At 35.6% G+C, this 25,722-nt stretch overlaps 1 protein-coding gene across 1 annotated transcript in view; it reads right to left on the reverse strand.

The window, feature by feature from the left end:
- The window catches only part of LOC150096553 (NACHT and WD repeat domain-containing protein 2-like), a 33,598-nt gene extending 8,063 nt beyond the window's left edge, over nucleotides 1–25,535 (reverse strand). The window contains exons 1-6 of the mRNA XM_090408636.1: nucleotides 25,409–25,535; nucleotides 17,009–17,115; nucleotides 8,555–8,699; nucleotides 8,158–8,357; nucleotides 6,630–6,945; nucleotides 5,965–6,345 (exon numbers count right to left, since the gene is read on the reverse strand). Of these exons, the coding sequence (XP_090264762.1) occupies nucleotides 5,965–6,345; nucleotides 6,630–6,945; nucleotides 8,158–8,357; nucleotides 8,555–8,699; nucleotides 17,009–17,115; nucleotides 25,409–25,535 (1,276 nt within the window). The remainder of the gene's footprint in view (nucleotides 1–5,964; nucleotides 6,346–6,629; nucleotides 6,946–8,157; nucleotides 8,358–8,554; nucleotides 8,700–17,008; nucleotides 17,116–25,408) is intronic.
- Between the last annotated feature and the right edge of the window lie 187 nt (nucleotides 25,536–25,722).

The raw sequence follows: 25,722 nt of genomic DNA on the forward strand, positions 1-25,722 counted from the left end.
TCGTTTCCTTATCGGGCTGCTGATTTCCGTACTTTCCTGTGATTTCTTGTTATTGTTTCATGGATCTTCCTGCGCCATTTTTTTTTTTTTTTTTTTTTTCCCGAGACTATCATCGTCACACGTTGATCGCTGATTGTTTCCTACAATATGGGTAAAACGGATATTTTCCGAACATCACGAACTGCTAGGCCAGCGTGTGTTATCCCACGATAACACCTCTTTCGAAGTCCTCAAGTTCTCTCCCACCTTCTGTCATAGATGGTATACAAATCTACATCGGGCGAGGGGGGGGGTCTGTTTGTCTTTGTGGCAGGATAGGCAATGTAACGAATATCCATATTAATATCTTTCATTCTTAAACTAGGAGGTGTTTCCAATACTTATTTTAACATAATGCAGGGTTTGGATGAGACTCTGTTTGCTTTGTACTAACCACCCGGAGAGCACACGCAATTAGTATACATAACCATATTGGCCCCGTAGCCAATTGCTTTGTCCTTAATTTTTACCAACCTCAACCGTATTATCATGTTTATATCCTAACTAGATTGTTCAGAATAGTCCAAACAAGGAGTCGAGAACAAGAAATAATGTTCTCCAGGCGGTGCTGTACCAACATTAGTCCATCTGATACTAACAATATGTGTGTGTGATAATTCGTTATTCCATACCATAACTTTCTGATGGCCTACTCTACAGTCACTGCGAACTCTGCCGTACAAATCGATCTCAAGCAATGACTGGAAGGGATGAAATTGTATTGTACATAGCATCCCCCCCGTCCAAAAGCCATATGGGATGTACGTAATTTTCTGCCACAAACGTCTTCAGCTGTGAACGTCATGAACTGCAAGCGGAGAGAATCTACTCCTCATAATGCCCGATGGGAGGAATGCAGAACTCTTTTCCCACTCTTCTGTTCCTTTTCAGTTTATATTAATGCTTTTTTTTTGTTTTTTGATGTGGGGCGTTCTTTTCGCAATTCGTCTTTTAACGATGTCAGATCTCAGCTGCTTTAATTGTGCTATAGTAGCACGAACTGATCTGTTTTCGAGATATAACTAAATACTTCACCAGATATGTAATTTTAATTTCTTATTAACCGATTCGCTTCAGACGAAATCTAAACATCGCAAAAAATATCAAACAAACAAAGAAAGAAAAGTGTGGAAAAAGTTTAAACTGCAGATAACAAATCCAAATACAAAAAAATACAAATCTAAAAAAGGACTATATATATTAATAATTATTATTACGCGCCATCGAAATTTAGGAAAGCAGATTGAAATTTAAGAGATTATTTTCTTTAGTATAATAGTAGGGGAGGCATTTTGAACAAGATCAAGAGAAGATAAGGATTAATGAGATCATTATCCAATCACACACAGTTAGAGTGTGTGTGATTAGATAAGTAACGTTATGAGTATGGAATGCTGGGAATTTCTCTGGGGGACACATCCGTCAATGACGTCACATTGTGTCTTTGGTTAGCGTATCGAAAATCTGATAGGATTGAGATGTTGATAAGATAAGAATTAGATAAGTGACGTCACGGTGTGTCTTTGGTTCGAGTGTGGAATTGTGGGTAATGGTCAGAGCGTGCAATTCTGGGATGTAGTAGTATTTGTCAATGACATGAGATGAGTTTTTTGTTCGCATGTGGCATTATGGATAATGATTAGAGATTGGAATTCTGGGAGGATGTTTGGTCAAGTGTTGGGATCATTGGCTCGAGTGTGGAACTATGGGAAAATATTTGTCAATAGATAGCAGTTGACATTTTCTAAAATAATTAACGACTGGATATCAGTGGTGTCCCCCACTCCCAAACACACACACACGCATTTTTTTTTCAGGTTTTTTTTTGTCAATAGATATCGATAGACATTTTCTAAAATAATTAACTACTGAGCTAATCATAAGCAGATTTTGAATTTTTTGGTCTGTTAATACATAATAAAAGATTATTGGAAACAAAGATTTCTGTTTAATTGTGCATGTGAAAAATGTTTTACAATTGCAAATTACCAAGTCATAGTGCCATCATCTGTTCACAAATTAACAGAACCTCGTAAACAAGTTTAACGGTGATTTTATAGGAGAGACAGCACTTTAAGACCACTTCCTCCCCTTCTTTGATTCATTTCCTTTAGGCGCAACTGACTGTTGTCCTTCATATAAGATGTTTGGAACTTGTAGCAGAATATTTACTATGAAAAGTATAGTATCAGACCTAATGTTCAGTTGACACAATAATAAATAATTACTTCATTTGTGTTGAAAAAAATACTTCACATAATAAGGATAAAGTATATAGAAAACCATTTGAGGCACAGAGATGAGCTTTGCTCTATGATGTCACAAAGTAAAATCGAATCACATCAATGACACATCCACCAGCATGCGAAAACATGCCATTGAATCATCTGCGCAAATGTTACATTTTGAAGAAACCGTCAGGGTAAACAGTACTATAAGGAATAACACATTAAGATTCTTTTACGTGACCAGTTATTTTGATGTAATGTAACCAAGAAACAGCGAGTAACGAACGTTTTCTTTATTAAACTCATTGGAAAATGTTAAGAGTGTAAACTAAATCTTGTGAAATATTTGTAGGTAATTACATGTTTCCATTTATTCTCTGTGAATATACTTGTAAATAATATTTAATCAAAATAAAATATGCATTTGTAAACTTAAATGAACAAAGTTTGGTGTCAAAAAAAGTTAATATTTAATTAGGAACTTTTAATATCTATAAAATGACATCTATACGAAGATCATTTGTGTATATTTTGTGCAAAGGAATCGTTAACACAGATCAAAATATTGGTTGCGTTATATATGTAAAAAGATTATTGGAAACATAGATTTCTGCTTAATTATTCTTGCAAAAAAAATTAAGATTTTTACTCAGTTACTCTGCTTAGAAGTTGATATATCAGTTCATAATTTTATCCCTTAATACAAATCCGGCACTAAGAACCAAATAAGAATAAGGGTAAAGGAGTGGGGATAGAATATCACTGCCATCCCTGTCTGTTCTTATCAGATGTAGATATGAAATATCACACACACACACACACACACACACACACACACACACACACACTAAAATCACCAAATTATACTGCCATGTGTTATCACTACTGTGAAATTAATGCAGGAAATATAAGGGGAAAGTGGGGAAAACTTATATCTAGTAATTAATTATTTTGCTTTTTAACTGAAAACACTAATCGTCGCCTTCAAATAAGTGAATTCAATTGTGAATTGCTCGGAGTTCTGTGAACTGATAAAAAACGACACTTTTTTTGTCACTAAGAACCAAATAGGAGTAAGGGTAAAAATCAAAATTAATAAGTAAACCTGTTCATGAAAAAACGATATTGGTTGTCCATGGTACATACCCTACTGTAAATATTTCGTCCATATACTCGAAAACCAGAACTGATAATCTCAATTAGAATGTTGGTGTCATTAGCATCACAGAAGGACCATGCATAAACATCAAAAGGGAGGATATAATTAGACCCCGTTGACTTTTACGCTCACATAAAGATAACACTATAGTCTAAATTTTTTTAAATGTTTGGAACTTAGTAACATAGAAATTAACAAAGTATACTGCAGAGCTAATATTCGGTTGAAATAATAATAACTAACTATTTTTTTGTGCTGGCAAAAGAAGTTTCAAATAAGAAAATGCTAACACAGAGTCCAATCCATGTTTGTCTGATTTCCTTTAGTTAAAACTTACTAATAGTAAAGAAAAATACGGCAGTTCTTAAGTATAATCTTTGAAAGTTGTAACAGAGGAATTAAGTTGAAAATTATAGTACCAGACCTAATATTCAGTTGAAATATTAATAAATAATTATTTATTTGTGTTGGAAAAAATACGTAACATAATAACTGAGTAAAAAATATTACTACTGTGAAATTAATGCCAGAAACGGAAAAAAAACCATAATGCCACACATGAACAAAAAAACTCATCTCACTTGTCAGAATTCCCTACTCTAACCATTACCCAGGATTCCAAACTCTGACCATCACCCACAATTCCACACTCTAACCAAAAACACAAAGTGATGTCATTGACGGATACGTCCCCCAGGGAAATTGCAAGGATTCCATATTCTAACCATCACCCAAAATTCCATACGTGAACCTGTATCCACAATTCCACACTCGAACTAAACACGCAGCGTGACGTCACTTATCTAATTCTTATCCTATCTACATCTCAATCTTGCCAGAATTCCATACTCTATCACCCAGAATTCCTGAAGTGAACAATTATTCAATATCCACCTCTGCAAACAAACAAAAATCAATGATGTCACACTTATCCGAATCTTATCAACATCTCAATCTTGTTAGAATTCCATACTCGAACCAAAAGACACAACGTGACGTCACAGACAGATGTGTCCCCCAGCGAAATTCCAAGCATTCCATATGCATGATGTCACTTATCTAATCACACACACTCTTATCTGATGAAACAATGATGTCACGAATCCTTAAGACCAAGACATCTTGATCTTGTTCAAAATCAAGATCAAGATGTCTGACCAATCACAGCATGAATCCTTACCTTATCTTGATCTTGTTCAAAGTGCCACCCCTACTACTACTTTCTTTATTCGTTTTCTTTGGGGACTGGATAATTTTTCTCGCTCTGCTTACTAACTCTACTCTGGTTTTGTGTTGAATTAATGGTGAACGGATCACTTTTAATTGGGAAATTCATTAGTAAATTAATAAACAAATGTCTTTAATTCGGTAAAAACACATAAAAAAGTATTCGTTACAGTTGTTTAGGGTCAGAATTCTATTATACGCTATACAAATTGATTTTCATTCTTAGTTGCTTTGCGTCTTGCCCTCGCTCGTAATAATGCGCCATGTAATTAATTATGCAGACCTACTTCATTCAAACTTTAGCCCAGGGATTCCTTGATTATCGTATAAATTCTGTTTAAATTTCTTATAAAAAAAAGTACAGTCATCTTTAGTCCAGTGTTTTCCTTGAGATGATCTGTAAGATTTTCCAATACAAAATGCATTTTTGCTTTATCAGTTATCTTTGTTTCTCATCATCGTATGTTACGCTTTCGCGCAGGCCTACACATTTTACTACGTAAGTTTCCGTAACCGATAATCCCGCGGATAGGTTGGTTGCTGCTTGTTCCCGATAGTATCCCATGTCTGTCGAGGCGTGTGTTCACGGGGCCGGTTTGCCTGCTTTGCGGGATGAAAAACGCCAGATAAACTGGCGGATAAAACCCTGCTGTCCACGCCCAAGACCGGCTAACTTGGCAATGGCTGAGGAAAATCCTTAAGTTCCTCACGTCTCCGACGAGAATCGAACCTAGGATATCCCTTGCCCAGGCATATGGTTGCGAAGCGCACAGCCACTAGGCTAACCGCGCGGACCTTTGCTCCTACTATTTGTTATTCTGCTCCATTTTGGTATTTTTCTGACAGAGATGTCACTTAAACAAAGTGTGACACTGCACAGAAATCTTTCAGTTGTATCTCTGGCTTTTTTCATAACTTCTTTCGTAGGAAGGACTTTCGTTGGCTGTCTCATTCTTTCAACCCAAGAGAGAGGGACAGAAAAAAGAACTTTATCTAGCGGATAATAGTTATGCCGTTGTAAGCTATTATATAAGTAATGGCGATGTTTGCGCCATCATTTCGCGACCATGGGAACTATTCGTCACAAGAATAATCTAGTAAAATATATAGAGAAGTATTTTAAAAAAAATCTCTTCAGGTTTTAATGTACTGTATTTTCTTTTTCTTCTGAAAATAGGGAAAACGAGTTATAAAGAAAAACGTAAGACCAGTCACTCAACTGATAAATAAAACTTGACGTGTGTTATGTGCATATTTTCATGACAACACAGACTTCTAATATACGTGTTACTGAATGATGCCGAACCTTACCCATAAAACCCTGCGTGGCCTCTTCTTCCATTTCGTTTTCTATGATTGCATCGATTCTCCTCTTCACCTCTGTATGCACAGTGTCGCAGATGTCTGTGATGTAGACTTGATGATCAAAGCTTTCTTTAGGAACGATTCCCTTTTCGTGCCATTTCACGTCAAACAGGAACTTTCGGGACTCTGGAAGACGTCTATCGAGTTGGGACTTGAGGTGGGTCAAATAGCGAGCTTGAACCACGGAAAAATCAGCTTCGTTGGCTACTCTTGTAGTAATGCGAAACTTTGATGGCTGTTCCGTAAATTTTCGGTGTATCCAAATGCAGTTTTGTAGAACTTCGGGGGAATCGCTATCAAGGATGCTATCAATCTCTGCTTGGAGAACTGGGAAAAATAGACGAATTGTTAATAGTAAATTCAATTAAAACACAAAAATGTTCAGGATCTGAACTATGGAGTCATGAATTTGGATTTCAAGGATCAAAATATTGTTTTAATGTTAAAAAGACTTATTATGTTGCTAATATTTTATCAATCTTCACACATCCACAATGGTTCTGGTTTTTTTTTTTTTTTTTTTTTTGGCGAATCTAAATTGCTGTCATTTTTTAATGAATCTAACAGGTGAAAGAACGTGAAAAAAGAAGGGATGCATCCTTTACACTTACCTGTATACAAATATTTTGTCCTTCTTATATCATCGAGAACATCTTTGAGCACCTGAACTATCTCTGCCATTTCATATCTCCATTTGTCCAAAGCTTCATGACGCGTGTTGGTATTTTCGCTAGTGATACCAGGAATGTATTCGGTGATCGGCTGCAACACATATGAAGAAGGAGTGTAGTTCTCGTCTATGAGGTACCACTTGTGGAAGAGTTCTCGCTGATCTGTGAATTGCATTTTTTGAACGGCGTAGTCGAAATCCATTTCGGAGATCACCCGAGGGGGAAGAAGTGCGTCGAATTTCTCATTCAAGAAGATCTGTAAATAAACGTAATAATATAATATAATATAATAATATAAAAGCATTTGAAATTTAGTCCAGATTGCTAACCCTAGAGGATTTCCTTATTTTTTTACGGACAGGAAATGGGGGGGGGGTATTTAACCTTGATAAAACCTTGCTTTTTTTTTTTATTTTCTAGTCCCAACAGTTTTCCATCGGTTATAAACAACCTGTGTTTGCATCCCGAATATTTGGGACACGCAGAACCTTTATAAACGTTAAACCGCTTGAAATGATGCCTGAAACAACTAAAGGCCAATGCATTGTCTGTGTGGTCTTCTCCATCCAGTTTGGACTGTTCACTCTTGTAGGAATCCGAAACTAAGGCATTCCCATGAAAGGACAAATATCGCGACATCCGAGGGTTTGCATATTAATAAGAGCTTTTGAAATCTTTATTAACTGTGATTGAATGGATGAGCTTCTTTATAATAAATTTAAAAATTATCCTTTTTTTTATTTTTTACCACTTAAGGGGAGTTTAGTTGATTTCCCACGTTTAAAATCATTTTTAACAGTAACATATGTTTTATCTTATGCCACATCCTAGTAGCGTGTGGTACAAGTGAATATAATGAGTTAAATAATTCAAATAATGTATCTCCGTACAGTTATATTAATTACTGGAACTGGCGTTGGTATCATTTTGCACTTTTTTTTTAATTTACTTTCCAGACAGTTATCATTTGCTAGTAAAGATGTTTACTGCTCTAGATGTATTCGCTTCCCAAAAATAAGGATGCTCAAGTCAACCTTATTTTCCAAGGTTTAACATTTATTAATATCATGTACAGACACGTTATTACTACATCTCTAAAGCAACAGTGCAAAAGGTACCAAATCTGCTGAAGAGTGTTGAATATGGAAGCTATTATTCAACACTTTTGACTTATATATTTCAATAGATTTGAACATGCAAATAAAGCGCAGGGTGAACCATTTGCGAAGCAGAAACGTGGCTTGCTCCAAGACGTTTGCAGGTCGACAATAAGATAAAAAAAAAGTATCATATTTGATCTCTAGAGAGCAGGGTTCTGGATTATCTGACCAAAAATAATCCAAACTTATCCACTATACAACAGGTTTACAAACTTTTGTCAGTGAGATTTTCATAAAAAAAAATAAATAAAACTGAAGCCAGCTTATCGCTGACCACTTACTGTTATCACTGCTGACGTCATACTTACTAATGAGATGAAACGACCTTGGCGCATCAAATTGTCCAAAGTTTTCAGACAAATCTCTCTAAAGGTATGGTTGTCCAGAGAATCCCCCGGTACTCCAAAGTGAAGGTCGATCACATTAAGATCGTAATCCATATTAGCACAATAACGTCTTAGCTCTGGCAACACCTTCTCGGTAAGAGCATCCCGCTCTACTTCTGTGTCTACAGAATTAAATAAATAAAACTTATACATTGCGTTTATGTTAATAAAACTGTATAATATTCATTTTTAAGTTCCGTTTAGCTCAGCATTTTCATAATTCTGAACTGAAGCATCAACGGAAGTGAGTAGTTATTAACTGCTACATTAAGAATTTAAAAGGAAGCAAAATATGACAATCTAGCACATTCTTTCATACCTTCGTAGTCGGCACAGATGTATATGGATATTTCCTTGAGATGAGAGGATTGCATGGCCACCTCTTCTACTCTTCCCATCACGAGATTTCTGATTTTTTCAGGAAATAAGCGCAGATCAGGAATATCGGCTGCTTCGGATATTACCTGGAAAGACACAAATTTAACTCGTAAAAAATAAATCCCCCAGTTCAGATACTGTCTGGAAATATCGCAGTAAACTTAATTATGAAAGAGCAATGCACTCAGTAATTGCGTATACGGTTATCACCACGAATCCTTGAAAATATTTGCATAGCCTTGTGTAAGAGTGGGCTTTTATTTTGAGAACGTGTAACTATTCGTCGTTATAATTTATTGGTCTAGACCTGTGATTCCGAAATTTTTTTTTTCTCTTTTCGTTAAAATCATGCACGCATATATGTTGTATTTTTTATGTGAAACCATCCACGAATTGTCGGCAATCTACAGAACACATTAGTGCCGTGGTATATATAATATAATATAGATGCCTAAAGAATAACATATAGGTATATACGGTTACTACAATTTTGGGCGTTTCTCCAAAACCTAAGGACGAACACTATTTTTGAATATTACAACCGCAAATTCAGAACGAATCAGCTTGTGGCAATTTGTATAGCTGACTATTTCGGATAGAAAGCGAGTACACATTCAAACTTTCGAATCGCGCGCAAAGGGGTCACGTGGTAGCACTGAACAGAATAAAAGGCAAAGGGCTGCACTAACTAACCTTACGTTTGAAGGAAGCTCTTTTCGTGAAGGAATAAAATTGCAAACTTGGATGTCTTGTGATGTCTCCAAAGACATCATCTAGATGATTTCATGCGGGAAAGAATTATTGGAAAGTTTGAAGAAGGTCTAAGAAATACTGATAATGCCAAAGAGTTTGGAATCTCACTTAGCATCGTATCCAGGCCCTGTACAGCATTTCAGACCAATGGAATGTGTTCCGGACGTTTGCTAAGAGGTCGCCCTCGCCCTACCACTAGACATGAAGACAGATTTTTGGTTATAACATCAGAACGTAAACGAAGCACCACGGCAGGTCAGCTTGCATGGCGGCTCCATTCAAGCACAGGTACGTGGATATCTCGACAAACTGTGACAAGACGTTTGCGACAAGTAAGCCTATACGCCAGAACCTCCTGTAGTCTGCGTCCCTTTATTCACAGCTCATTGTACAAAACATTTTCAGTAGTATTGTACCCATAAAAATTGGACAAGATACCAATGGGGCTAATGTATTCTTTATAGATGAGAGTTGTTTTAATCTTTCCTCAGATTTTAGACAACACTTGATCTGACTTGAAATTGGTACTGCTCATCATAGCGAGAATGTTCTTGAAAGGGATAGATACGGTGGTGCTGGGGTCATGGTGCGGGAAGGCATTATGCTTAATGGACGCACCGAGCTACATTTGCTGGAAAAAAGGACTATGACTAGTGAACGATATTGCAACGAAGTTCTTCAATGTTCGTGTTCGATTGTTTCGTGGCGCTGTAGGCGAAGAATTCATTTTTATGGATGACAATGCCGCACCACATCGTACACGAACAGTGAAGATACTTCTGGATTCAGAGGATATTATTCGAATCGAGTGGCCAGCACACGCAGATCTTAACCCAATAGAACACATTTGGGATTCAATAGGAAGACACATTGCTGCTCGAAATTCCCCTGCAGAAAAACAAACGAGGCTTTATTCTTACTCTGAAGGAGGAATGGGCCAGTTTGCCTGAAGAACTCCAGACTCACTTGGTGGCAAGCATGGTACGACGTTGTGAGAGTGGCATCCCAGTTCGGGATGGACATATTCCATTCCGAAATGTCTCTCCATATAGTTTTTTTGTAAGCGCTATACATTAATTCCTTAACTACGTCCTTAGGAAAGTTGTAAATTTTGCCAAAAAGGTTTTGCAATTTAACTTCTACAAAATTTATAACATTTTTTTGTGTAATATAATTTTTAGTATGCTGGCAATAAATGCGTATCCACATTTGGCTGTAGTCATGAACATTTTTTCATATACAGGTAAAAATGTGGTGCCTCCTTAGCGTTTGTACACCAGTGTATATAAGTAACTAAAATCTGTTATTAATATAACACGCACCTTTTCTAGTTTGGATTGTGAAATGTAGGCTTTTGACTGTGGTTAATTATGATTGCCTATCATGCATGATATTTAATGCCTGTCATGTTATATAAAAATTATAACTTGTGTTATAATTTTTATATGCTTTTAGGGAACTTGATTGCTTTATTCGTTAAGTATGAATTTCACTGCTTTGCAATATGAGTCAAATAAAGGATTCTGAAAGATACACGTGTGCGGGTAGACATAAAGCATACTTCATTTCTTTCATCTTCCCGGTAAGGAGTTAAAATAAAGGAAGCATCCTGATGGATACACGGATTACTTCAAGATTTACTGTTTTCTTTTGCTGTAGTCTTGAGTGATTCTGTAGCTTCTTGGCATGAATTACTTTGGCGAAGTATTAATGGTAGCAGCGTCTCTAACATATTATTCGAATATGTTAGAAAGATCATGGGTGATGATGTTTCACCGGTCGATGAAATTCATCCTCCACCTAATGACAGTTATACACACATCCATGCCCACTGCGGGGTTCGAACTCGTAACTTGTTGGTTGGAGAGCTGGGTACATTGCCCAGTCGACAATAGCCTTTTTTAATAGCGTACGAAGACATCTGCGTTGTCAGTTAGATATTGATTGCTTGTCCACATTTAGAAACTCTCCATGAAAACAAACAGAAAAATCTCGTATGATACTGTATTACAGCATGCTTATAAATGAAGTTTACATCTAATTCAACGAAAAAAAATTGTATCACCAAGAAAGCAGCTATTTAGGAACACCCTCCCCTTTAAAAATTCAACTTAAGTAAATTATCAGTGAAGTGGGTGGTCCAAACAAATTTTTTTTTTGGCAAAATCGCGTTATTATTCCAATTGACCAGAAAGATAACTATATCGAACTTACGCTTCCTGTTCTCCCTGATACTCTTCTTTCAGTAATCAAATCGACAATCCTTTGTTTTTCGTTTTCTCTTAAAAATAACGAAGGAGCTCTGGACGAAACTTCTTCAGTGTCTGACATACTAAGATCCGGGAATGGAGATCTGTGATAAAACATCAAGTTTTTAGCAGAGATTAAACTAATTTAAAATGTAACATGCAAACAATAAAATAAAATAATAAAAGCTGTAGATTTTGTTAATTGCAGATAGTAATTAACTAATTCGAAATATTCAATGCTCACTCTCTGGTTCCGGACGGAGCGGCTCCATTTTTCTGAGCAGCAGCAGCAGCAGAACAACTGATCCCCATGGTGGACAACACGTTAAATTATTTCGTATGAAAAATATTTATAATTTGCTATCAGATGATGCTACATTTTGTGAAGTTTATTTCCTGGAAAAAAAATAAGTGCAAAAACCGTTATTATATGGAAATTTAGTGTTAAATTCTTTAATAAGACATGAAATTTCGTAAATTTTTTTCAGAAAAAACACTTTCGTAGAAGTCATAAAAATGTAGTTCTCTCAGATGATGCCTGTCTTAAAAGTAATGGTGTATTCATTAGCACTATCCAGACCATATAAGTGTCTGAATAGCTTATTTAATTACTCATATAGATACGTAGATCCGCTCTTTCTTCAGACAACATGAAATATTAGAAAATAATTCAAAGGACGAATTTCAAAGTGGTGCTGAAGTGATCTGATTTTTTTAAAAAAGGACCGAATTGGTCCTTTTTTAAAAAAATATATATAACAGAAATAATATAAAATCGCTTTGGTAAAGTGTGCTGGGTTGGAGTCGCAAAGGCTGAGGATTACAGAAACCTGTAATCCTCAGCTCAGTAATCCTGTAAATAGATGTGGAATATTCGAAAAAAAAATTCATATTTGGTCTAGCGCTGGGGCAACACAGATTATCTAACTCGGCCCACCTGCAGTATTAGTGTTAATGTTCTTCAGGATGAACACCGCATTGTGTCAAAATTTACCTCTACAACTGTATCCTTCAAAGGTGTATGATGTCAGCAAAGTTATATGGACTCTCTCTCTCTCTCTTCGAGCTGATTTCAAGATACTCTATTTGCGTGCCTTGCAGAGCACACTGGCGGCTTGGAGGGCTTATCAGAAAATGACTTCACGAATCCTCCAGGATTGCAGTTGGATAGCACAGGATATTGTTGGGGCTTAAGCCTCTTGTGGTCCTTAATGTGGGACTATAGTAAGTAGTCCCACTTCGCACTGTTTTTAGTGCGAAGTCAGAAAATAGAATTTTTAAAAAATACAGTTTTTTGTAATAGGAACTTATTAAAAATTCTAATATATCGCAAACTCTTTTATCTACTTTGACAGAAACTTTCTATTGCACTCATATTTCACTGTTGGAAGATCCTAAATTTTGATCCGTTGGGTACTCTACCTCCAGATGATTATTTTTTTTGGCTTTTAAAGTCTTTGGTAGTCGCGATATTTACTTTTATGTTGGAAAGACTTGGGTTCGAATTCTATACAGGGTGCGAAGAACAGTTATAAGGGTTTTTCAGTTGAATGTGAATTAGGTCTCATACGGAGGTGAAGCATTTTTTTTCCCTTCCAGGAACTCGCGTTTTCCTTCCTATAAAACTGATAATTCTGCTGTGTAACATTTACAATTAATGCACTTAGTAGGCTATCCCAAAAGGCATTATTTGTGTCTGCTATAATTCCATTCAGCCGAAAGGTTATATCAAGAGAACCGTTAGGCTTACCAGCACCAAATTTATCTTCTTTATTTCCAATTTTACTATGTGATTGACTGAAAATACTTTTATTCCTTTCAGTGGTTTAACTAACACCCCCCCTCCTCTCATTTTCTGTGGTTTTGGCTAAACTCAAGAGGTGTGTGTGTGTGTGTGTGTGTGTGTGTGTGTGTGTGTGTGTGTGTGTGTGTGTGTGTGTGTGTGTGTGTGTGTGTTTCAATCTATAAAGGATATAAAGATTAAAAAATACGTCGCTTACTATATTTGCCAAATTTTTGTCGTGTTCGCAATCTAATTATTATAAACTATTATATTTAATATTCTTTCGTATAAATTGAAAATCCATATTTACCTGTATCCAGTAAATAATTTTAATAATAAAGAATACTGGTTTAGATAAGCTTGAAAGGAAAGATGAAGTAAAACAAGTTAAGTCGAAGACTCATTTAAAAAAAATATATATATATATGTATGTATGTGTATATATGTATATATATATATATATATATATATATATATAAAATAAACAATTCTTTACGCCTTTTTATTTCCCAAAGGGAGCACGCTATACTTTTTATATAAACCTTAGCTTTCATTTCTTTTCTTTAAGTGAAAAAAAAAAGCATACTAGATAATCTGCTAATTATAGATATTAGGAAAAACCGGAGTTCCTTGCCTCTCCCCATCAGTATTTTTGAAGATGAACAAATTTATGGGAGACAAATATCCAATAAGTAATTTTAAAACTTCACTCAAATATTAAATCCTTTGCGAATAAGTACCTGCTTTTTACCATCTCTTTCATTTTCGACATAATTCCATTGCGTTAGCTGAAGTTTAGTTGAAGAAAGCGGGAGAGGGAAAATAGTGTTTAATTCAGCCGTTCGAAATTTTATTTGAGACTGTTAATGATCTTTACATTTATATATAAAAAAAACAACCAATAAATGATTCTTATATAATTAATTTCTATTTTTAACGATGTAACAGTGTCAATAGAATTTAGAGTTAAATTACATAATTACCATACATTAGCTTAAGCTATAGTTTAGTTTTATTTTTTTTTAATTTTCCAAAATGCTTCAGAGGCTTAAATTAATCACTTCGACTGACAGCAAATCATTTCTTGGTGGAATATAATTCCAGCGGTCAAGCGATATGACTTTCGGGGTGCTTGTAATACCGTTATTACCTACTAATACTCGTCTTCTTGTGCACATTGTGACTCACTGGGCTTCACAGATGTTCTGTAGTAATGATAACATCTGTAATAAGAATAAATAAATCAATGGCAGTCATGTCTATTGCCTTATCCATCGATCGATATGAATAGGCGAAATGATCGAGTTACGGTGGACACACTTCGAGCGTGAAGACTGCATCACCACGAGAGTATATCTGGGTGAAGTAGAGCATCGATAGGCACACGGTGAGCCCCACTATTAGTAAGACAGTAACCAGCTCTGCTCGAAGTTAATGTGACGGAGAAAATAGTACAGCAGCAATAGGAAATTAAAACGTTTTGAGTAGCAGATGTACTAGAGGTTCAAGTATAAAATCCAGTGGTGAAACGTAACTGCAGTTTTAAAGGATGGTTTAAACAAAGTTCAGTAACTTTTATTTGTTTTTTTTTAATTGTATTCTTTGGATGATCAAGTGCAAGAAATGATTCACCGGGAGAGCTGAATTAATCCTATTAGTAGATTTCAGGCAGGAAGTGATGTTGCTCAGCATTGAGTGCTAGTAGCTTGACTTAACGTTAGTGACGATGCCCTTTAGTTAAAAACGAGCGGGGATTCATTCCCATTGCAGTACCAGAGGAACCTTATAGACTCGTCAAGTAAAATATGTTAACAGGGTTCATATGGAGTTGGATTCGGTTAATTCTTTGAAAATGAGTTACTGGTGTCCCACCGGTAACTCAGTTTTTTTTCTTCAGAAAACAGTCAAATCATTCCCCTGAACACCCACCCACCCACCCACCCACACACACACACACACACCCCACACACACACAATCTACAGATGATATACAGTACTTGCCACCTTAAACTAGACTGTAAGTGGAAGTTTAACATGCCTAAACTTATCTGTGACATGTTTAGTATTAATGTGAGACCAAAAAATAAATTCTTGAGGCAGGTAGAATTTGCATGCGTCATTAGATGGTTCGAATGGCAGAAATAATAATAGCAATGAAAAAAATAATAATAATAAATAAAAACAAAAGCTTGACTTCGAGAATGAAGGTTTTCTTCCTTTTTGTATACCTTGTTCACATCGAATGAATGCAGAATATGTGCACTTGGTAGTATCGTTTTTTTTTGTCCTACTCAAGAATGAGTGAGGAATGCATGCACACTAGTAATATACCTGTAGTTTATGACTAAGCTGATCAAAAAAGGGAACACAATTCGGAGTTTGTTAAAACATTTTGAAGAATACGTATAGATCAATAACATCAAATAAAACAGAGCATTTGAAATGTAGCTTTGATTTATAATGGAAAGATTGTTAAATTAAAGAATGAAGGACAAAAGAAAAGGTTCAAATGATGGGAATTATTACAAAAGTTTGTCCAACAGGATAGGAAGAAAGAGAGAGAGAGAGAATGAGACTGTTGAGTCCTGAGAGATAGCTAAAAGTTATTTGCTTAAAGAACTTAAGAAAAATTGCCTCCAGAGTCGAATTTTCTGTTATTTTCCTCCCTTTTTGTCTAACCACACTAATCCGTTTCGTTACAAATAATGTACTTCGCTATTCCACCAAGCGAGATATTTAAAACAGATTGGTTTGAGTGGAGAGCTCCTTAGTTCAGGTGGTTTCGACGAAACCTTTTGGTTGGAAAAACCTGGTTCGAATCCCATCTATGCCGCGAGGAACTTTTTCCAAGGATTTTCAATCAAAGGTGAGTAATCCGGTCTCATTCGGTAGTGAAGGATTTTTCTCCAGAAAACCCGGGTTTTTCCTCGCTCAAAACAGGCAAACCGACCCCAAGAACACCTACATATCTACAGACGTAGGATACTAACTGCGAGATGGAAGAGATTAGAGCTTTACCATCTTATCTTTCTACTTCACATTATGGATCTCAGGTAAAGATCCATAATAGGCAATCTCCTGTATCAAGATGACACCTGACTGGAATTACGGACAAAACATCCATGCCTCGGCAGTATATTATCTTCCAGTTTGCCTGTTCTTTGGTCGAATTTCTGAGAAGAAAAAAACTGCCGGCTAACTCATCTTCGGTTATTTAAAAAGTGGGATCTGCAAGAATGTTCGGCAAGAAATTCGACTGGACGGACATATAACTTTAAAAAAAAAATAATAACAATAACTGTATGTGAATATAAGCAAATCAAAGCAATTCTGAACAGAATGACAATGTTTTTGTGAGAGGTATCAAGACAACAATGCCCCCTGTTGATTAAAAATGGCCACTTTTACTTACAGTAAATATTTGCTGAAAGAAATATTCTACTTCTGTTAAGAATAAGATTATTAATAAACGAGGAATATTGAAGGATACTGCATGAAAATAGTTGATTCCAATCACCTCAGAACACATAGACTCGCAATAATACTTACGTCAACTGAAGTGGTGTCTGCCAGTCGTCAGCCATAAAAGAGAAAAAGAAGGGTAGCCTACAGTAAGCATCCATGAAACATCTGACCGTACACCAATGACCATCTGCTTGTCTTGAAGATTATGAATTGCTACAAGACCACACATGACGTCATAACGATATGGTAAGCCTAGTGGTTTAACAATATGACGTGAAAAAGAATAAACAACAGTCTTGATAATTCAGTAAATACTAAAGCAATACATTGGAAGATTAAATATCATTAATAAATTATTATTATTATAGATGTTTAAATTCTTATAGATGTTTAGAAATTTAAAGAGATCGGAAATATAAATAAACATCAGGATCATTAAACTTAAGTTTTTTATCATGTCGGATGTGGTATATCCAATACGTCTGCTTTTCAGTTGCCTTCATCGTATCCACGAGGGAAAAATTGAGTATCAAGCAAGGCGTGGAATATGCAAATTTCCCAAATCCCAAAGTAATAAAAAAAATATTATTTCATGCACTACTTGCTGCAGCCAAATACACCTATTGTTGCAACAGAGTGTCGTGTACTAGAGAATTATTTTTCAAAGGCAGTATAAATCCCCCCCCCACCTCCACCGCACCATTCGCATCCTATCAAATAAAACTTGAAAAACATAAAGAAACTGCTGGCTATAGCGACATTCATTCTTTACAACGGAAGAGGCGGACGGCAATGAAATCCAACGTCCAACAGATTCTCAGAAGATTTGCGATTTTAAAAAAAAGCAAGGAAACATATTGCTAGAGAATATTGAGAATAACGCCCACTCTCATTCAATAAACCCTTATCTGAAACAACATATGTAAGTACTAATGTTTTTACGGAAACGCGATTAGAAAAACTTTTGTCTTAAGTGGATCACAGTGGGAGTATTTGATATGGCAGGTGTTTCGTTCCATGCGCTCGCGCTCTTATATAATACCAATAGCAACAGCGCACGTTTATCGACATCCGGATGGTTGGTACACTTAGAATAATCATAGAAAAACACCTGCGCTATCCGAAATCTCCTATTTTCTTGTGAAGAAAATTTTCAAGAGAAGTTACTTCTTACCAAAAACCTGAAACATCGCTAAGTTATAGAAGAATACGAAAATTTCATTTCAGCCGGTTTAAAAATTACTTACAAAACAGAAAACAAAACACACGCAATTTACAACTGCGTTATAATTACAGAGTCCGATAGGTAACGGTTTCTCTATTCTTCACCTTTAATATTTATGTTTATGATATCAAGTACCTTCTGTTTGGAGGCAAGATCCTCTATTACGCATATGATGCAGACATATCCATACATTAATATTGCCCATGCAAAATATACAATGCAACATTGATTCACTCCTGTAAGACAGTCTCTGACATTCAGAAACCCAGTGAGCCAACCATTTAACATTCCAACATCCACCCTCTTATACACAAGATACATATCTATCAGTAAAACTACCATTATTATAATAATTGCAATCCTGATATATAACTTCATAGGGTGTACAGGATACGCTAGGACTAATTGAGTTTACTAACTTCTTTACTAAGTTAAAAAAATACATGCAATTAACAAAAATAATACGCAGGCCCTATGGCCTTAGTTACTTCAGCCGTAATTCTAATAACAAGGAACAACTCGGGTTTCTTTTCCTGGCATCCGAAATCGGTTTGCTAACTTATTTTGTCCTATTTTGAGTGCTCATGCTAAATTAGATTGTCTGCTCACACTTTTTTTGAAAAACAGTATCAAAATCCTTTCCAAAATATGACTCTGCCAGCTGATCATCCCTCCCCCCCCCCATTTTTCTTATAATTCTCATATAGGTGTCTCACATTTGTTTTATTTCCGCGTAAATAGCTGAGTATAATATCACCGATTTTGATATCCACCATGAAGTTCTAATTGTTCTGTCTCTGCAAACAACTTCACAACATGCATCGCTCGTTGAAACGATCAGTGTTTCATCAGCTTTTCCTTTTTCCGACATAATATTTGTATATCTGCGTCTACAGTTCACTTCTGAAAGTTGCGTGACTGATTCTTCTTAATACTTCCCGTTTTAAAACAATGTAAAGATATCACTGGAAACAATAAATAATCAACGTGTATTTATGTTGGAACATGGTACTAGCCTTTCCTGAGCAGAAATCTAGTATTCATTTCTTACTCTGCTGTTTAAACAGCCAAAACGAACCAACTTTTCTTTTATATCAGTTGTCTTTTCTAACTAGGGAAGAGATATGCTTAAATCTGTGTGATTTAAGCAAATACAGATTACAGTCTGTATTTGCTTACAGTTTGGTTGGATAAGTCCTTCCAGCTCATCCGCATTCTTTCTTCATCCCTATCAGCCTAAGTCTGGGTTGAATGTGTGTCATGAGCAATAGCTTTCCGTTTCGATCTGCTTGCAGCCAAGTTATTTAGACAAATGTTCCTAGTAGTTCAGTCCTGAGTATCTGCTTTTGTTATATTATTTACATGAGCAAGCCATAGGATTAACAATAGATAATGTCATAATTTTCGAGCAATGCAGTATTCTTAACCACCTTCTCCATTCGGATCCACTGTTCAGTTGATCAGTCTTCTTGGTAATTCAGATCACTATCTCATCCAAGATTTCCTCATATGAATATTATGAAAGAGACCAAATATATTTTCTTTTAAACATTGCATAATTAAAAACTTAAATAAATAAAAAACAAATTATTTGTTTCCCTAAGAGAGCAAATGGAGCTCTTTTTTAGACAGAATGCCATTCTCCACCTTCAACTTTCAGTGACTTCTGAGTTTGAGGCTATTAATGAAACAAGGCTTTCTCTGGCAAAAAAACTACCTCCATTTCGTGGCCCTAAATCATAAGAGTTACGTATTATGTCTGAAATGGTACGAGTTCTACGGTCGATTTTTTTTTTTTTCGTTGCAGGATTAAAACTTGCTTTCCGATTGGAAAAAAAAAAATCCTTACTTGCCTATACCAAAGAGAGAGATTAATTCGGACACCGGTTGAACAAATACTTAAGAAAAAGTTCCTCTAGTCGAGGACTGGAATCCAACCTGTAACGGTCCTTCTTCGGGTGGCCCAGCACTATGAGTGCAAATGTAATTTTAACAGGGATTAAAAACCAAGCACGTATTATACAGTACTTATTAAATAATAATAACAAAAATAATAATAATCGATTTCTAAAATATTCGCACATATTCAGTAATCATCTTGAGTGACATTCCGACTTAGAATTTTACACAATTCAGCACTAAGTGCATATTTTGTTCATTTTCTACATTGAATTTCAATTAAAATTTTTAATAATACTTTTTTGCCTCTATGTTATGTATTCACAACACATATTATTCTAATGTTAACAATGAAGATTATACAGAATTTTTTGTATATAATAATAATAATAATCCGCAGTAAAATGGATGATGAATGATATAGTGGAGTAATTCACTGACTTCGAAGCTTGAGTTAGCTTTTCTGAAGCCAGTGGGATTAACTAAACTTTTTTCTTTTCTAATTAGCGTTTGTTACTGGGATTAATATGTTTTATGTGAGATGATGGCAACTGCTGCAGTTCCAAGTGTGCTGATACAATTTCCATAGTTCGGCTTTTAATGTTCTGTAACTGTTCAGATGTTTTACATTATATGGCATTATTTTACGTAATAATAATAATAATTCAACCCTAAATTAATAAATTTTGCTTAATATTGTATTTAAATAATAACTAGTTATTGTATTCCTGAATTAGGGGTGGGAGAAAATCGCACTAAAATCTGAAAAGAACCAATGGGCAACAAAAACTGGGATTCTTAATAAATCGTTAGTTACAGAGGCAGTCATAGGCATTTATTTATTTTATTGTCCGCGCGGTTAGCCTAGTGGTTTTGCGCTTCGCAACCATATGCCTGGGGAAGGAGTGTCCTAGGTTCGATTCCCGTCGACGACGTGAGGAGCTTAAGGATTTTCCTCAGAAATAGCCAAGTTAGCCGGTCTCAGGCGTGGACAGCAGGGTACCCCCCCAGTTTATCTGGGGTTTTTCATCCCGCAAGCAGACAAACCGTCTCCGTGAACACACACAGATTACAGTCAAGAATACTGACCCAGTATCCCGAATCATAGGCCTGATTCGGCAGTTATTCCGGTTCCGAGCCTGGATAAAATTTGGGAGGATTGAAACCGTACCTCCCCGTAAAAAGGGACTAACGGCCGTTGTATTATCATACGGAACTACTACTATTTATTTTATTTATTTATTTATTGTCATTCACCTTTCGACTAAGAGCCCTTTCTCTCATGGTTCAAAGTAAATTTGATTTCTCTTCCCTTGGAAGTGAAATGAGGTTTTTTTTTAACACTTTCAGTGACGTTCGATGAATTCCTATCCTATTCGTTACTGTTTATGGATAATGTAAGTTTCTCGTGACCTTTTTTACCCTTTTTCTTTTTTAGCCAAAATATTTGTTTGTCTCTGTAGCAAATAAAACATTACTACTTTGCTAAGTGACAATCTCTCTCGCTCTCTTCTCAAATCAAGGAAACTTCAACGAAAGGGGGGGGGGATAAAGCGATATGTATTCGTTATTTACTTTCCTTGCTGTGAAAATCGTAGTATTGACGGGATACATACTTCAATGGGAAAAAAATTAATTAGCGGAGTATAAAAATACAAAATGCTGAAATATTGGTAAAGACTATTTGTCTTCTCATGTGCATTATTCACTGAAGTTGTATGATACACGCGAAAAGAAATAGCAGACGATGAGGTGCGAGGTACTGCTAATGAATGTTTCCTTCCGTTATTTTGATTCAGTGTATCAAAAATACCACAAAAAAGAAGGCGAAGTGAACTATAGTGTCATTTAGATACTTTCGCCAACGAGACATTCATTTAATGCGCATTTCTCTCTTTTTTCTTGATTTCTATAAGACATCAGTACCATTCTCAGTACACGGTGATGATCGTGACCTGAATTATGATTTTTATGTAAACAGATTCATTCTGAGACTGCTACGACTCAAGCCTATGCATATAATTTGATCATACATTTCTACTGCTGATGTAGCAGGAAGTTCCAAAACCACTTTATTTTCAATATCACTGACACAGCCACAGCCTGGAAAATTAGTTATCCTTTGCAACTTCTGAAGTGCGCAATACTTGGAAGCATCAGTTTTTCGTCATCATCATCACTAGTTTATGTCTTTCATGAATTATGACCATCACTTATTCTGCGATGCATTGGAACAGCAGCATTCAATAAACCTTTTCAGCTGCTGTGTAGTGTTACCAATTTAATGTTTTTCAGCTGGCCTACATTTGTAATTTTAGCATTAAATTTCCTGATCTTGCACATAGCTTTAAAAATCTAGCTTGTAACAAATTTGGTCTATCTTCTTTCTAGCTTTTACTCCCCCCCTCATCTGGTAAGCATCCCTGAATTTATTTATCTTTATCTAAATTATTATATTGTGAATCACAGCGTTTCACGTTTTCTTAAAATTTTAATTCTTTCTTAAATATTTTATACTGCAAAATAACAGCATAAAACTGCATTAATATAAATTGAAAAATATCAAAATCCAGATGCAACTTGTCCAATTAATTTTTTTTTTCACCCGCTACCTATTTCCATCAACATATATCGATGCCACATTATTTGCTGCAAGAATGCGTACTGATAACACCGTCGCATTTTATTTCTAGAATACTATGTCGCGTGATTTAAAGTAAATTAAACTTCAGTTTTGTATTTTCATTGAAGCACGACCACTCGCCTCCCCCCCCCCCCCCACACAAAAATTGCTTACGACCTGGATACAACATAGACAATCTCCTCTCGCTACTCATTCTCGATGATCCATTTCCAAGTTTGGCTGCTAGCCACTTCCTATCCCTTTCAAAAAAAAAAAATAAATAAATAATTGTTTTAGCACCTTCTTCTTAAAAAAGCATGATTATTAAAATAACTTAAATTATTGAATTAACTTTGACATAAATTTTACTCTCAGCGAAGTTGTATATCCTTTGCAATCCTTTATTTGATCCTTAAAAAAAAGGGCGTCTTTTTTCTTCATAAATTTTTTTGTAGTTGATGGGAAAAAATAGAAGGAAACTACGTCGCTTTTCAATTACAGATTTTTTTTTCTTTTAATAAAGTTTTGCTTTTTTATCATATTATATCCTATTATAAAATTCACGACACTGACATATGTGTCGGTAATATTGGTAATTACGTTTCCTATAGTGGAGGCTGGTTCAAGGAATGCAAGGTTATTTGATTTGTCATTCGGATAATGTTCGTCTGCTTATCTGGTTACAAATTCTTCTCTCTATATTTAAAATTTTATACGACATCACTGAACTCATATATTTAATAGAATCTATGTTATATTGTGTCCGCGCAGTTAGCCTAGGAGCTGTGCGCTTCGCAACCCTATTCCTAGGGAAGGAGTGTTCTAGGTTCGATTCCCGTCGGCCGGTCTTGGGCGCGGGCAGTAGGGTTTTTCCCCAGCTTAGCTGGGGGGGTTTCATCCCGTGAACACACACGGACTACAGTCATGAATAGTTCCATTAGGTATGCAGCAGAGGAGTGGCGTACCGGCTGTATTATTTTGCCGTGACTCCTCCTTAGGAGGAGACCCAACCCGTCTGAATCACATGGAAGGGAGAGAGAGAGATAGATGTTATATTGCAGCAGACAACTTATGAAAGTAGAGAGCTTAGCGCACTGGTCAAAAATATACTTAAAAAAGGAACAATTCTTTCTTATTTGTAAACCATGTAGGTAATGTTAATAAAATATTCTACAGTGGGTATCATTTTGTTAGTTTAAAAGGTAGGGAATAGAGATTTTAGTTTTGCAATTTTCTTCATTCGTAATTTTTTTTTTTTTTTTTTTTTTTTTTGAAAATTCAAATGCGTTCAGTGTGTTTAGAGTGTATTTTTAAGTAAAGTCGGTATTTTGTTATTTCCAGGAAGCATGCTAAGTAAGACACAAGTCACAGCTTTAGAATGGCCACATTAACCGTACAACCATTAGGGCACAGTTGCAATAGTACGCTCCATAAATGCAGAAAGCTATATGCTGCACTTTATCTATCAAATGTAGATAGAAGTGTGATTTATAATCTTTGCTCTAGACGCTGAAAAGTCTAGTTACGGTTCTGATAATGATAAATTCCATTTCAACCTCTACATTAGACCACTAGTGTAGCCGGTGTAGATTGTGCTAGAGCCAGAGTTCGCAAACCAAGACTTACCGCCAATGAGCGCTTTATTTTATTTTTTTTTAATCTGGAACTCTTACCCTATTATATATATATATATATATATATATATATATATATATATATATATATATATATATATATATATATATATATATATATATATATATATATATATAATATATTTGTTTTCATGGTTCAAATACAATTTATTTTAATATTTAAAAAATGAAATATAATTTTACAGCAAAATAAATATATTTTATAATATAATTTTTAATAATTGAATAAAATATAAGCATAATAATCAATACTAACGCACAACAAAACATTGACACAGCGGTTTGCGAAAATTTTGAACATATTATCATTAGTAATGGACGAACAAATAAACTGCTTTTCAAAGATCATTTTGTTCACGAGTGTCTATATTATCAGTGGCATATTTAGGTATTTCCTGCCCCTCATATTTAATGAACATGTTGATTTACATGCATAACCTATTTATTTCGTAATATAAATACTGTATACAAATTATGACTCACCCATAATGTCCTAGAATATTCTACGTCTTGCCGCTCGCCCGGCGAAGGTATTTATCATGTCCTCGTAGTCCAGTGCCCTTGTAATATCGCTCTCAATTAGTAGAATTGCCAAGTTGCTGAGCCTTTCTTCTGTCATAGTTGTAGTAGTAGTTCTTCAACCTTTTGAGGGCAGAAAACGATCGTTCAGCTAAGCAATTTGTTGCCATCTTACATAGAAAATTCCCAATCTGGACACTGGCCAAATTGGGATATATACACTGTAGGGCTTCGTGTCGAATTTTCTGTGAAAGTTGTAGGAATGTATTTATTTCTAGGCCACTTGATTTCAGGTGCGCTCTGAAGTGCAGACATTTGCTTACAAATTCAGGTTTAATATCAGTCGAAAAGGGTTCTTGAAGTTTTTTCCCCCTTTTATGACGTCCTTTTCACATATCACATGCATTGTGAGAAACAGGAACTCCTTCAAGAGGTTTCCATACGACACTTTCTTCGATTCATTTGGAATGAGAGACTGTGCAAAATTGTATCATAGGTATCAGTTTTGAAACTGACTGATGGATTGTACTCGTCTTCATTTTCGTTACTTTCATCTGCGCTGTCATCAGAAAATCTGGTGGGCTTTTTCTACCTCATACAAGTCAACTCCACTGAGTTTCTTACCTTGTTCTTCATAGGATTCATAGAGTAACTCTAGTTCTTTGAAATATTCTTCTAGGGACCAGTACAGTTCACACATAGTTCCTATATCAATGTTTACACTTTGTAATTTCTTGCTTGTGGCATTCATTCTTGCGAGAATATCACCCCATAGACAGGTCATGATCCCAACCTCCAGTAACTGAAGTTGCCGTTGAATCCCACTTGCTTCACATCGCGTAACTTTCTTCTGGGTGGTGTCATTTTCAATTTCGGACAAAGTGGAAATTATTTCCTTCCATCCCTCACGAAAACTCCGACAGGCATCATCACGAGCT

This window comes from Typopeltis vanoorti, chromosome 18 (genome assembly GCF_054136105.1).
Source record: "Typopeltis vanoorti isolate ZY-2024b chromosome 18, IOZ_Tvanoo_1.0, whole genome shotgun sequence".
Taxonomy (NCBI): domain Eukaryota; kingdom Metazoa; phylum Arthropoda; class Arachnida; order Uropygi; family Thelyphonidae; genus Typopeltis; species Typopeltis vanoorti.